This window comes from Thunnus maccoyii, chromosome 13, assembly GCF_910596095.1.
Source record: "Thunnus maccoyii chromosome 13, fThuMac1.1, whole genome shotgun sequence".
Lineage (NCBI taxonomy): Eukaryota > Metazoa > Chordata > Actinopteri > Scombriformes > Scombridae > Thunnus > Thunnus maccoyii.
Genome location: NC_056545.1, coordinates 30,973,970 through 30,988,354, shown reverse-complemented (window position 1 = coordinate 30,988,354; position 14,385 = coordinate 30,973,970). Strand labels below are relative to the sequence as shown.

Genomic DNA, 14,385 nt, shown 5'->3' with positions numbered 1-14,385 from the left:
CAAACAACCATCTGTAGACCAGGCTGAAACTGTGCCTCTGCCCTAAACGAGAAAGTCTAGACTCAGAGACCAAAACTGTGTGAATTCGGTATCTTGTTAATTTGCAATTTTAAAAGTTGATGTAATCAACTGAATGTGCAACCAATCTTGAGCAAATTTTAGTTTGTTCCCCAAATTCCGGCAAAAGAAAGCTGCACATCAGAGAAGAGTTTGGGATTTAACAGCCTTTTGGCCATTTTCCCAGCAGACATTTTGACTCGTCACAGTACGAAAAGCTCAGGTGTTACTAATAACATTAATGATGGCTCTGTTCTATTCAAGTGTTCCAGTAAGCCCTGACAGTGTGCCAGTGAGCCAGCATGCACAATACCAGGAGCCTGAAACTGAATGCACTACATAGAAACCATTAATTTTATTATTTACACCTGTGTTTCTCCTACTGTGACATATCAAAATGTCCCCTGTGGAAAAGGCCTATTTGAGTCTAAAAACATAGAATTTGGAGAAACCAGGCACTGAACTGGAACACAGTTTGAGACACAGCAGGTGGCATAAAAGGCAGTTTACTGTGATCAAGCTTACATGGTCACAGGATCAGGAAAACGTTTCAGAAAATCAGCAGGTAATCCAGACAGGTACCAAAAACAGGGAACAACAGCAGATTGGAAACTACTCTCTGTACGTGCTGGAAGCTAATGAGCATTTGAGGAGCAGCTGTGTAGAAAGGCATCCAATAACAAGAGCAGTCCGGTCAACAGAGGAGGGAAACTCACTGAGGATATCTAGTGGACAGGTATGGGATGACTGGCTCTGGAAAATGACACAGTACACAGTGGGTGTATCTTCATTTGCTTATCTATCTCCATCTTTCCCTCACTTATGCCTCTCCCTAAAGACATTAAAGCAAAATGAGATGTTTGTAATGATGGCCAAACCTGATCAATTTCCAAGTCACCTGGGGACAGACAAGATATGAAATAATAAAAAAAAATGAATGTGCACAGGGACTATGCAGAGAGAGTGTGAGGCTGCAGGAGGATAGGAGACAGTGCAGATGCCCCTGACAGCATCACTAAGTCACAAAAACAAAGCACATTTACTAATGATCCAATGCAGTAGGGGCTTCACACCTGATTGTTCAAAAAAACACGAAATATAAAACATGATAGACATATTTTACATGTTGAAAATAATCTACTTAAAATAACCAATATGCAAAAACAGTTTTCAACATGTAAAGCATGCTGTATATCATTGTTCAGCTCCACAAATCCACATTCACAGGAGGATTTTAATTATTGCTGGTGTAGTGTTGAGTTGTCTCCAGGTAGATATAACTGCAGACAGTAAAACATGCAGATGGAACATTGTTACACTCTTTAATTGGGATTGTGGTATTTTTTTCTCTATAATTTGGATTAGGCTTGTGTTAATTAAGATATATTGAAATCTTATTATTCTTTGTTTGCTCTGGACCCTCCTGGACCCTCCTCTATGAGACCTATACACAGTTTAGACTTTAAAGCACAAACCAATGAAGCTGGTGAACAATGATTTTCATTTTAAATGTAAACCCCCAGCAGACTGCTTTAATTAAAAGTCTGAATTTCACATTCAACACACACAGGGAGTATTGAGAGTATATTAATAAATCAAAGTGTAATGAATATACAGATTTAGATGCATAGTTAATCAGTAGGTGAGGAATTATACAAACTGACTAAGCATACGTGAATGATTAAAGTGCCTCCTACTGGTTTATGTCAGGAATTACCATAGGAGGAAAACTTGTGTTCACATGAAACACACATACTTTTTTTCTATCCAAATAAGATTTAAGATTTAGTATCTGACTGTCCCAAGGATTGCCTGATAATAACATGAGTGTGTGTGTGTGTGTGAGAGAGAGAGAGAGACACGGGCAGAGAAAAGGAGAGGTGCATTCTGTTTTGAAACCTCATCACTGCCCACTTCTGCTTGCTGGCAGATTGAAAGTCTCAATGATTCTCTTGTCATCCTTTTCTTATACAACACCTCAACTTCTCTCCCTCTCGCTCTCCCTCTCAGTAACTGAGCATCTTGCTGACAGAGTTTCCCTTTGAGTCCATGCTGCAGTTTTCAGCAGAACTGGAATGGAAATTCCATCCTATTATTTTCAGGCAGAGTCAAACAAAGCTTGTCATGTGGATGAAAGTCAATGGCAAACAGTGCAAGAACAAGCACTCAGTTTGGCTGAAGTTACTTATCCAGCTTCAAAACACAGTGCAGTAAGAGTCAAATTGGCAGGAAGGTAACTAGGTACTTAAGACTGCTGTCTATTTTAAAGGTACATTAATTTCTTGCAGCAGAGTTGTCTTCCGTACATTTATCTGATATAGTGTGAAACTTTGTCCTTGCTAAGTTATCCATTTACTTCAACATTAGAAGGTAAAAATCATTAACCTCACTTTTTGTTTGAGGACACTATAATGAACATATATGTCATTTCATGTGGAATCTTTACTAAAATAGGAATTCACCATGTATCAACAGTACTTGGGACTGTAACTGTGACCCAGTATCTCCTTTGTTCCAGTTACGCACGTCATCAGTTCAGACATGTTCCCTGACTTTATAATCCAATCAATGATCCACACTGTTTCACATGTACATGTACATACTGGATTAGAATATCTGATCACTACTTAAAATCACTAGCACCATAAACATGAATATGTGTAGAATGGACTGGAGAGGGGAAACCAGACTGTAATGTGAGCCAGCAAAGCTGTTTCAGGCTTCACTATGTAGAAAAACACTGAGTGCTCTTTTGGAGATTTTGTTTTGAGTTTCTGGTCATAAAAGCCAAAAATACATCCCTCCATAATCCCAGTATGTGATTCTTAAAACGATGCTGAAGGAGAGCAACTGCTGTGACTGAAGATTGTCAGAACAGTGGTTGCTGTCAGAATTCATTTAACTGTGATTTAGTCACAGTTCTAGTCTCTAGTATTTCAATGGTTTTACATTCAGATTTATTGCTTCTCACAGTTCTTTTCTTCTCTTTCTCTTTCTGCGCTCATGGCATTTTTCACTTGTAAGGAAAGGCCCCCCTATACTTTACATTACCTGCTTACTCTCATGTCAGTTGGACGTCTCTTTTAGGACCACAAAACAGAACGAAACTGTTACAGTTATCAAGGTCACACTTGTTGGACAGGGACAATGTGTTTCTAACTCTGGTGAAGCAGTTTTGCAGTCGAACAATAGTCTGTGATTATTCTAAGTCAGCTAGATCATAAAAGGGACTTAAAGGCAACGTCTACAACACCACAGAGCTGCTAAAGTCCAACAAATTAATTCAGTGACTGTGACTCAGAGAGTGACTCAGAGCACTGTGAGTAAGGGAAAAATGGGTTAACTGTAACACTTTGGAGAAATCTTGAGATTAAGATATGGTGCTAACTTACTGCTAATTCAGTGTGTGTTTAATATTGGGATGTGTAGATACTATTCCTTTTGTCTGCAAGCTAAAATTAGTAACTTTCTGCATGTTGTTGACCTCTGCAGTGATGAGAGATGTTTAATATGATGCATACACACTGCAGCAAAGATGAATTGTTTGTGAGGACGTGTGGAAGCTGTTAATTTGAGAAGGCCATTGTAAAAATGGAGAAATATAACATGTGGTAACGTTTGATACTGGGCTGATGAGATACTGATGAGTCACAGACTGTTTCAAATAGACTTAATTGGAATTGTCATTAACTCGATCAACATTTCTCATTTCTCAGAGCGAACCTGTATGGACAGTGTTGTCAATGATGACTTCACCCCACACAAAATAACATTGCAGAAACCAGCTTTGAAGCTACACCAGGTAACTTTTGTTAAAAGTTAAAACATTTGTTAAGAAGGTTTTCACTACGCAAAGAGCTCAGTCACTGCTGTTCAGGAGACAGAGCTCTGTCTTGGGCAATTTTGTATTTTGCTCTTAATGGGTTTTTTGGGGGGGTTTTGTGCCCAGAAGATTTGTTACTAGTGACATTTGAATTTCATTTGGATGTGTAGAGCAGTGTCTCAGTGGTTAAGGGTGATGGGATATTCTCAAGGCTCACTTGGCGATTCAGTCTGTGATAAGATGAATGTATTTTACATAAAAATACTTTCTATTTCAGCTGAGTCGCTGGACACGATCTAATATGTGATCTATTAATTTTATCTTTGCAATGTGGAGCAAATGTAGCACAAATTGCCAAATGTCAATTTAGAGGACATTTGAACTTTATCATCTGGGATTAGTGTTCTATCTAAATTGATAGTTTGGTGATCTACATCTAATCATCTCGAGCATACAAGTAATATCAGTCATCCCTCAGAGTGAGCATTTCATGATTTTTAAAATGGGGGTAAATGAAATATTAAAAGGCAGAGTGATCATATTCAGAGCATGTTGTTAAACATTTCTCTCTGGCTCCTACTGTTTGGTAGATCAGAGTGCAGGAGAGACTGCAGCTGTGTTTCTTCCCTCCACGGCCAAGTTAGATGATCTTCCCTCCTCTCATGGTCACCCTGAAGGACCCAAACACATTTCATATTCATCTGCAATTATGGCTCCAACACAATCCCATGTTTAGATAGAAGATACAGATGTAGATAAAGTCAACCTGTCAAGTTTTCATTATAAACACACTTTTTATATCCAACATTTCTCATTAAAACATTGTTTCTATCTGTAAGGCCTAACAAACATACTTTTTTTTACCTCATAGAACATTTGCAGAACCTTTAAAAAAAGATACCTGCATTATTTGCATTGACCTGTGGTTTCTCCTGCAGCACATTACTGTTACCAACTGCCCATATACATTACAGCTCTTTGTATGCACATGTGTGCTATGGCCAAGGCTAGATTATCAATGGGGCAAAATGGGCAACTGCCCAGAGGCTACACTCCTCAGGGGCCCATAAAGCCCAGGTTTACTGCGTATAATTTGGGTCTATGTAATTTGATTAATCAAAAATGTGTTGGAAATTCGCACCACTGAAGTACAATATCAGCTATGACAGGTTGTGTGGTCCTGGTCTTGAAGATGCACTCTTATGTCAAAATCTAGTTTTAAGACATTGTTTTACTTTACATTTGTTGTAAAGTTTTGTTTTATCAAACTGCACAAAAAACCTTGGGTAAGGTAGTATTATTCCATCATAGGAGTACTGTGAGGCTGCAACCAATTCATAATTAATATTTTCACTGTCCATAGCTCTGCCAATTATCTTCTTTAATAATGCATTGATTGTTCAGTGTATAAAACGTCAGAAAATAGTGACAATGCCAATTTCTATTCCCTGAAGCCCAAATTAACATATTCAGATGACTTGTTTTGTCTGACCAACAGTCAAAAACCCAAAGATGTTGAGTTTACTATCATGGAGAACTGGACAAATATTCACATTTGAGAAACTGGTGAATGTTTTGGCATTTTTGCATTAAAAAATGAACATTTTAACAAAAGCAATCATCAAAATTGATGGTGACTGTGCCTCCAGGAAGACATTATGCCAATTAATTTTCTGTCAAGCCATTAATCATGTAATCCCCTCAGCTCTAGAGTACTACATGTATAGTTCTAGAGTACTAAATGTATAGCTCTAGAGTACTACATGTATAGTTCTAGAGTACTAAATGTATAGCTCTAGAGTACTACATGTATAGTTCTAGAGTACTAAATGTATAGCTCTAGAGTACTACATGTATAGTTCTAGAGTACTAAATGTATAGCTCTAGAGTACTACATGTATAGTTCTAGAGTACAACATGTATAGCTCTAGAGTACTACATGTATAGTTCTAGAGTACAACATGTATAGTTCTAGAGTACTACATGTATAGTTCTAGAGTACAACATGTATAGCTCTGGAGTACTACATGTATAGTTCTAGAGTACACCATGTATAGTTCTAGAGTACTACATGTATAGTTCTAGAGTACAACATGTATAGCTCTGGAGTACTACATGTATAGTTCTAGAGTACACCATGTATAGTTCTAGAGTACTACATGTATAGTTCTAGAGTACAACATGTATAGTTGGGGTCAATAGGGGCCCAACAACAAACTTCTGCTGTGCAGCCCTATAAGAGGTTAATCCGACCATGATGATGACAACCAAACTGTGATATAAACGTTATTGACAACAAATTGAGTCATCAGAACAAATTCCACTCCACACAGTACTGCTGAGTATCCTGATTCCATGAAGGAGAGGTGTGGTGATATCTGTTCAGGAGGGCTTTCCAAAGCCCTTTGTTTAACCAGCTGTTTGTGACTCCAACTTCTGACAGAGTGGTATTCAATTCCCCCCCCCCCCCAAAAAAAAGTAGCTGGTGGTGTTTATTCATTGTATGTGATGTTTTGGTATTAATGAGTACTCACAAAGGCTAAAGAACAGGTTGAATAGAAAGTGACAGGGTCTGGTTTCAGTGATATGTGAACCTCCATTGTGGTCATAGGTCTGCTGCTAAACTAGATACGTACATTTCTATAACTTCTATACAAGTATGCCTTAACTGGTTTGGATGTAATGGGGTCATGGACAAAATACAATTTGAAGACAAATATCTAGCAGCTCTTTATATCTCTTTCTTTGTAGATCACTGTGAAATTAGATTATCAACAAAGGATACCATGTATGCACTGAAACTGTTTAACATCTAACTATTAGGGGCTCAGTTCATGTGAAGATCATTGGATGCTGTGTGGTGTGCGTATAATGAAGTACAATTTAACACTAAAATAAATTGACTTTATAATGTAATTTTTCATTTTTTTCAAAGTCACTGTTAGATAAATTTACACACAAACACTGTAGCAGACCTCCAAAATACACTTTTTGAGAAGATGACTGAGAAGAAGACATTATGAAAACTTTTTATTTTTTGTTTTGTGTACAGTACACCCACAAGTGCTGTCGTATTAAACCTTAAACAACTGTTCAAAAAACCCCCAAAAAACCCAAACTATCAAACATGATCAAGATGGCAAGTTGTGAGAGTGAATGTGATGGTTGATTTCAAAAGTGGAAGTCCAGTTATGTGTAGGTGATAGGGAATTGCCCATGCAGATAACCTTACTGATATTCATTTGAAAATGGTTTAGTGTAATGCAAAAACCTAATAAATAATGAAAACAATATATTGAACAGTGGCTTCAAACTCAAAACACATTCTCTCATGTCAAACTTTGCATTGCACTTGTGCAACCCTGAAACAGTCACTCATTTAGTTTGGCTATCATAAAACTCGGTAGAATACTATATGAATTACACTTTTTTTCATAGATTTGTATTAGTACATTAGCATCTGCTGATAAAATATCTCCAAAATAATTCTGCTACCCTCACTACAAACTAGTGGTTCCCTTTGTATGCTTTTCTAAGCCAAAGCGCATGAGTGCATAACACTTAAGCTTTCCTTCTCCTCTCTTTGCATTTCAAATAAGTCTATACAGAACATTTCTAGTACATTTCTTATACAACTACAACCATAAGAAAAGACCACAAAAACATGCTACATGAGAATAAACACCATAAGAGCAACATTATGCTGAGCTTAGTTCTACTACACCACAGGTCTTGTGGGTAAAGTTGCCATACACCAATTCATCCCACAGTTTAGTTTGTGTGGAGTTGCGTGTACAGGTGTCTCCTTCCTTTAAAAATGTCTGCTTCTCCTGTAGAATACAGCTGCCACAGCTAGAACCACAGCGATGACCACCGTGAGGATGCCTACAGCTATCCCGAGACCCATCCTGGAGTCCGAGTCCGAGTCACTGCTGGATGCAGCTGCTCACAAGACAACCAGAGTACAAATATACTAACATTCAGTGAAGGCATCATTGCATCCCCATGCACAAATCATAATCTGCACACCATGAGGCAGATAAAGCCTTGAGGCAACCACTGGACAACTCATGGTCACATTAATTATTAATTAATTTCACTGTCATTGAGATAGTACTTAGATGGAATAAATGAAACATTTATATTCCTCTTGGAATCTAAATGTTTAATCATCTGGTGAACTAATAAGAAGTGCATTACAGGGAATTAAACAATACCATACCTTCCTCCTTAGATGTCAGTGCTGATAGAAACAGATGAAAGGAGAAAATTAATTACAATTAGTATTTGTGATGATTTTTTCTCACTATGCCACAAACTTACCCTCTGGTCCTCCATGCATTCAAAGTGGACATAGTTAAAGAGTCTGAGGTATGTGAGTTATACTGTAAATTGTTCATTGTAAATCCAATGATAGACATTATTACACAAGCCAAAACCTCTATGCAGGGTCATATGGATTTTGAAAATAATTAACTTGATTTACAGAATACAGTACAGATAATACATAATATTACACTATATATTTCCCTGTTGTACATTCTATATTATAGTTCTGAATAATGAAGACAGTATACCCATAATAATGATGACAGTATACCCATAATTAGGAAATGTGGATTAACACTGAACCCCAAAGCTGTATCTTTATATTACATTTATATAAAACAGTTGGGATGTTAATGTTTCCCAACAAGCATTTTTATGGTCTTTGTAAACCATGATATGCTCACCATAACCCCGTGATAATCAGAACTTCACATATTTCAGTGAAAAAAATCATGAGCATTATATAGAACCTTAAGTGTTATACATTCAAACCAATACATATATTTATTTATATATTCCCACTATTACGTTATGTAAAATCACACTCATGATGCATTTTTCATCTCTGGTGTGATTATAATGTGATGTTATGATAATGGCTTATTATAACATGGTCATTAAACCTGAGTAAGCTATCTCCAGTTAAGCCATTTAGCAGTTTTCCCTCTGTACCATGCCACATCAATACCTAAGGCAACAAAGTATTGTACATTCAGTTTTTATAAATGTTGTTAATTTGCTGATTGCTCTATAATGTCTTGTGATCAGTGTTGCCACACAGCAGTACTTACAGTTATCATTCCTGGCGATGATGGGAACTGCTAAGGATAGAGTGGTGGCCTCTGAGACACCAGTGGAGTGAACATCCCTTCTCCTCCTGGTGTTACATTGCTATAGATGAAGGGAGAAGGAGTGTAATTAACTGAAGAATATTCCCAGCATTAAGGGAAAAAATGTGCTGAACATCTTCTTTCACCATTGATCTTTCACTAACCTTAAAGTCGCTGCAGGTGCTGATCTCACAGAGTCTGGTGATGCAGTGCAGGTAGTAGGTGGACACTGTCTGGTTCTGCTGTTCAACAAACCTGAAGGCTGGGAAGGAGAAACGGGCATGGTGACTGTCCCCGTTCTCATGCATGGTGGTCATCTGGTCCTTAGAGCACCTGTTGGACATATGTATATATAAAAAAAAACAGTGTTTGCCTAACATGGACTTTGACTGTCTCTTCAGAATGAGATTTGAGGACTTACGAGACAAACAGGTTGAAGAAAGTGGAGTTGGTAGGATGAGGAGATATGGAAGCATAGCATCGGTCCATGAGGACATGGTACCTGGTGGGGAAGAACAATGGGCATCAGAGGTGGTGCTAAAATACATTTTTTCTTCTGATAAACATAATATCATTCTTTTACTATGTTTGTTTCTGGAGTAGGGCTGTCTGAAATAGCAAAGCTTCACTAATGTGTTGCATGAAATTTGTCACATCTCTAGTCTTACAAACAAGACCAGAGTCAGCAGGTGGGTTCTCTTACTGATCAGTCAGGTTGGCTGCTTGGACCTGGACATAAATGTTGGTCCTCAGCTCTAACCCCAGTTGTGGTATGTCCAGAGGAGTGGTGTAGTTGACATCCTGTCAACAGAACATTACAGCTGCTGGTTATTACTCACATTTTAAAAAGTTCACTCGGGAAGCTTGTTTGCCCTTATCGGCTGATTCTGGTTTGTATAGTGTGTGATGTTGTGTTTTAGTCCAGAATTGCACTGAACTGATTTGATTTCAACTAAAGTAGAAGTAAGTTGAATTAATCTGAATTGAGTAGTTTCAATGGGCCAGGTCAAATACATGTCTCGGTTTTGCACTTTTAGCTTTAGATTTCACAATAAAATAATTGCATGTATGTGACTTTATTTAATGCCTGTAACAAATCACACTGGACAACAAGAAATATAACTCTTCTTAATAATGAAAACATAACCAATTACAGTAAATAACTGTAGATAAAACAGCTTTAATGAATCAAATCAGTGTTAGACATACTGACTTGACAGCCAGCACCTCACCACAAAACATCTGTGTCTCAACTTACACTGAAGAGCTCCATGCTCAACGTACTGATGAAGCTTCCATTGTTGTCCCTCACTGCAATGGAGGATGCTGACCTAAAGAAACAGCGAAACAGGGAGGAGTTATCTGGATGGAACATGTCTGACTGCATGTTACCTGTTATTGTACACCAGGAGATTATCCCCACCAATAGAAGAAAATAAGCTATATACATTTACAGCCTGAAAGTCTAAACACACCCATGTAGTTTATGGCTAGTTAATCTTTTATGTTGAATTGTTAGTTTAGTCACTCCTCTTAAAAGCAGAAAAATACACTTTCTTCAGTGGTTTCTATTATTTGCATGCTTAATAGTGTTAATAACTTTGCGTACTGTGGTGTTTACACCTTAATGAAACGAGTATCAGAATGTTGTTATAATCCAATTTCTTTACTAATAGTGATATAAATGACTTGATTGTAAGCCAAAAGGTTAATATCTCAATTAAACATGCTTTTAAACAGCACTGAAAGAGAAAAAGCATCAGACAAAAGCATGCCTTTGCCTGGCTCTGTTTAAGTAAGAAAAATAGTAAAATTCCTCAAAAACCAAACTGTCCCATTAAAAAGAGCAATGACTGTCGTAGAATACTTTCCCTCAGAATGGTCAAAGAAAAAGTAAATGTCCCCATATAACAACATGTCCATCTCAACAAAGTAATTGGAGAGATACAAGCAGAGATCTTACACTTCCACCTGGGTGTTGTTGATGAAATACTCCAGAGGGTAAGCACAGGAGTAATAATATTTTAGCTCCGCGTTATAGGTCACTACCCCCGTGGTCAGATCATGGGAGGACACCAGACCACTGACATTAACCGTCTGGATGTTGGAGAAGTCAGCAAAGATCCCTGTGCCAGCTGCACTGGTGGTCTGGAGGCAACATGTACAGTAAGTTCAAGCACAGAGAACAAAAAAAGAGTATGCTTTGAGAAAATATATGGATTCTCCCCCATTTTACTTCTTGTCCAAACTCTACTAACCACGAAGGTGCTGCCACAAGCGTTGGTCATGTTGATGGGGAAGGTGAACCGGACAACTGGTGGGGTGACAGAGTCATCCAAAGTTCCTTTACACTCCGGATTGTTAAACATTTGGTTGATGATGAGCAGAGACTCGTTGTAGCCAGTGTAGATGACAGGGCAGTATAGTATAGCCAGGCTAATTGAGGATGTGCCACATTCAACTGAGATGTCAGAGTATTCTATAAGAGAGGGGAAGGTCCGCCAATAAGCTTTTTCTGCAGTTGTGACTTGAAATTTTATTTATTCACAAAGTAATTTAATGTCTGAAAGCTAAAAACTCCTAGAAGCCAAATTCCAATTTTAAATGTACTCTTTCGATGTTACTACTTTTTTACACCTGTGCAGAGGTCAGGGGTTAAAATGAAGCTATAAGTTCCATATAAACTATGGAAGAGAACATAAATGCCTTTTCAGAACCTGTGTACAGTATAGATGACATAAAACAAATCAGAAAAAACAGAAGCAGGCATACTATACCTGGACGTCGAAGGTCATTTTGGCATGTTAACTGACTGCTTTTGACCACCATGGATGCCAAGAAGAGAAAGCTAAGAAGGTTCATTTTTGCTTCCCTTGTTGCAGACATATCTGTAATAGAAGGAAATAAGTATGCACCAAAATATACTAAAGTTTCTGTAGATGTTTTGATTGAAGATTGTTGTTACCTTACATGACACCCACCTTAACTGTCCCACTCCTGTCCTCCCTCTCTCTGCTTTGAACAATATATAAAGTTGTGGGAGATGCTTATATAGCTATGACTCTTTCTTAGGATTGGACAGAAACAAGGTCAATGTAGTTTGGTGTGTCCACCTGAACTTCACTGTATGGGAACAATTCTTTTGTACAGGGAGTTCCATGGACTATACCTTAAGGGTTATTAGTGAAATCCAATCCAACACAGCGAGAGTCTTTATGAGGCACCAGACACAATGTCCTGACTCCTTTTCTTTAAAATACAGATTCCCTTAGAATGCTAACATGAGCCTTCATGAAGTAAGTGTTAAATCCCTGGGGATCATACTCAACACTTTGATGCCCTTTTTAGGTGAGCATCTATGTATTCACAATAACAGCAATATCCTTTATCATGACCCAAAGATGATCCTGTGGGATAGTTTTAATGCCCAACAGGAGGCTGCAGGTATTGCACCTGGGGTAATCTGTTAATGTCAGTCAGAAGAATCTTTTTGGAGGCCTACAGTAGTGGAAGAAATATTCAGATCCTTTATTTAAGTAAAAGTACCAATATAGCAATGCAAAAATACTCCATTACAAGTAAAAGTCCTGCATGAAAAATCCTACTTAAGTAAAATAAGTATTATGAGCTTGATGTAGTTAAAGTATTGCAGTAAAAGTAGTGGTTTGGTCCCTCTGACTGGTATATTATTATATATGACTTTTTGTCTAATCTTTAATTTTTGGTGAAATATTGGATCATTTGAACATTGAATGAAACCATGAGACAACATGAAGCCATGTGAGAAGTTTAGAGGGAAAATCACTATTTGGTGGAGATTTTTTTTAACAAAGAGCTAAATAGTGTCAGTAAAAACTGTAGCCACATGTTTGTGAGCTATCTTTACGTAATTAAATAATCATCAGTGCTGCTAGCTAACCAGCTAACATTAGCTATAAGTTTAAAGCCTTTCTGCTGACATTGTCTTGTTAAATATTGCTGTGAAATGCAATTTACATTAACAAATGACTTGTGAGACTACACCTTCAAAAGAATTGACTGCATGACTAGTGACACCAGCACACCTGAGAGGTCTAGCATATGTGTAGCCTGGATCTCAGTTGTGTTATCAGGGTGGATGATGTGCTCCATTGTTTACTTTCCCAACCAATCACACACACAGGTAAGCAGGGTCTTTCAACAAGGAGAGAGGTAGTGCATGTATCTGTGGAAACAAATAAATTTAGTATTTATTCCTATATCCAGAGTCTCAAATGGAAAAACTCCACATATGTAAATCAATTTCACCCTCCAGTTTTGCTTTCTTAACATAGAAAAGAAAATACAGCATTCTTTAGTGCGGCGGTGCATCAGCTGTTACCTTACTTAGCAAATAGGCTCATTGACACAAGGGTGGAAAAAGCTGGAATACCAGGGTTGCCTGGCTGCTTACAAAGCACACAAATTTGGCACCAGCTTCAGTCAGCTAAACCAGAGACGAGAGACAATCATGCTGTAATTTTGGAACTTGCTGATGTATTCAGCTCTGCATAATCTGTAGCCAGAGCATCAAGAATCTTGTTAGAGCATATTTCCATGATCAGATGTGTTTTTACAACAACAGATTTTACTGCAGTGTGGCAGTAAATTATGGGAATTATGACAGGATGTACAATTTCCCCTGTAGTTTAACACTAACAGCAGAGAGTTGGTAACCATCAGGACATATATGTAGTAATGGGGGAAAGACAGCAGGGGCTGCATGTTCATAAAATAATACATGGACAAAAATTTACTGTATGTTTTGAGTTACATTAAGACATAGTGGTACTTGCAGCCTTTTGGTCTGAGACACATATCATATTACTAACCAGGTCTGATTTTGTTGTGGAACCTTTGTTGCATGTCAACCACAAAAATCACACAAAATCTATGTCAACCTTCTAATCTTTGTGTGACACTCACATAAAATGTGTTTGAAAGAAATTGTTCCTTTTACCACAGTCATCTGTTCGGCAGTAGCAAATAAAATGTCTATATACTTATGTTAATTCATTGCATATACAATAAACACATTTGTGATAAAAAAAGAAAATCTTCAAATTAAATAAAGTTAATCAATTAATGAGACTGCATGGCTGATTTGTGCTAAAAAGAGAACATCACACATAGAGGAGTGAAAACCTTAATATAATGAGTGGACACTATTAAGTGCTGCAGCATTTATGGCTTCAGGATTTAACTGATAGTGGGCAAAATCCCCACTGATAACAGCAGGTGTAGAATTATAGTAATCCAAGGTTCTTCTTATCAGGAATGCTATGAGTTTCAGAGAAATCATCATCACCCAACCTGGGAGAGAATTCT

At 37.7% G+C, this 14,385-nt stretch overlaps 1 protein-coding gene and 1 long non-coding RNA gene across 2 annotated transcripts; one reads left to right on the top strand and one right to left on the bottom strand.

The window, feature by feature from the left end:
• The first annotated feature begins 294 nt into the window (after window positions 1-294).
• LOC121909955 lies at window positions 295-8,959 on the top strand. The gene is made up of 3 exons (XR_006099559.1): window positions 295-793; window positions 3,774-3,859; window positions 7,717-8,959. It is a non-coding gene; the product is annotated as an uncharacterized LOC121909955 (long non-coding RNA).
• LOC121909954 (zona pellucida-like domain-containing protein 1) lies at window positions 6,953-13,163 on the bottom strand. Its single transcript, XM_042430832.1, has 11 exons — window positions 13,104-13,163; window positions 11,817-11,927; window positions 11,298-11,518; window positions 11,003-11,187; window positions 10,298-10,370; window positions 9,743-9,840; window positions 9,461-9,541; window positions 9,204-9,372; window positions 9,001-9,100; window positions 8,103-8,123; window positions 6,953-7,822 (listed from the first exon to the last, which is right to left on the bottom strand). The coding sequence occupies exons 1-11, from the start codon at window positions 13,117-13,119 to the stop codon at window positions 7,692-7,694; spliced, it is 1,206 nt and encodes a 401-aa protein (XP_042286766.1). The 5' UTR covers window positions 13,120-13,163; the 3' UTR covers window positions 6,953-7,691.
• Between the last annotated feature and the right edge of the window lie 1,222 nt (window positions 13,164-14,385).

Excerpts from the sequence above, each read along its gene's own strand:
- LOC121909954 (XM_042430832.1), bottom strand. Across the intron at positions 9,373-9,460 it reads TTCTTCAACCTGTTTGTCTC|GTGCTCTAAGGACCAGATGA; the intron begins GTAAGTCCTCAA and ends TATGTCCAACAG. Across the intron at positions 9,101-9,203 it reads GCACCTGCAGCGACTTTAAG|CAATGTAACACCAGGAGGAG; the intron begins GTTAGTGAAAGA and ends CTTCATCTATAG.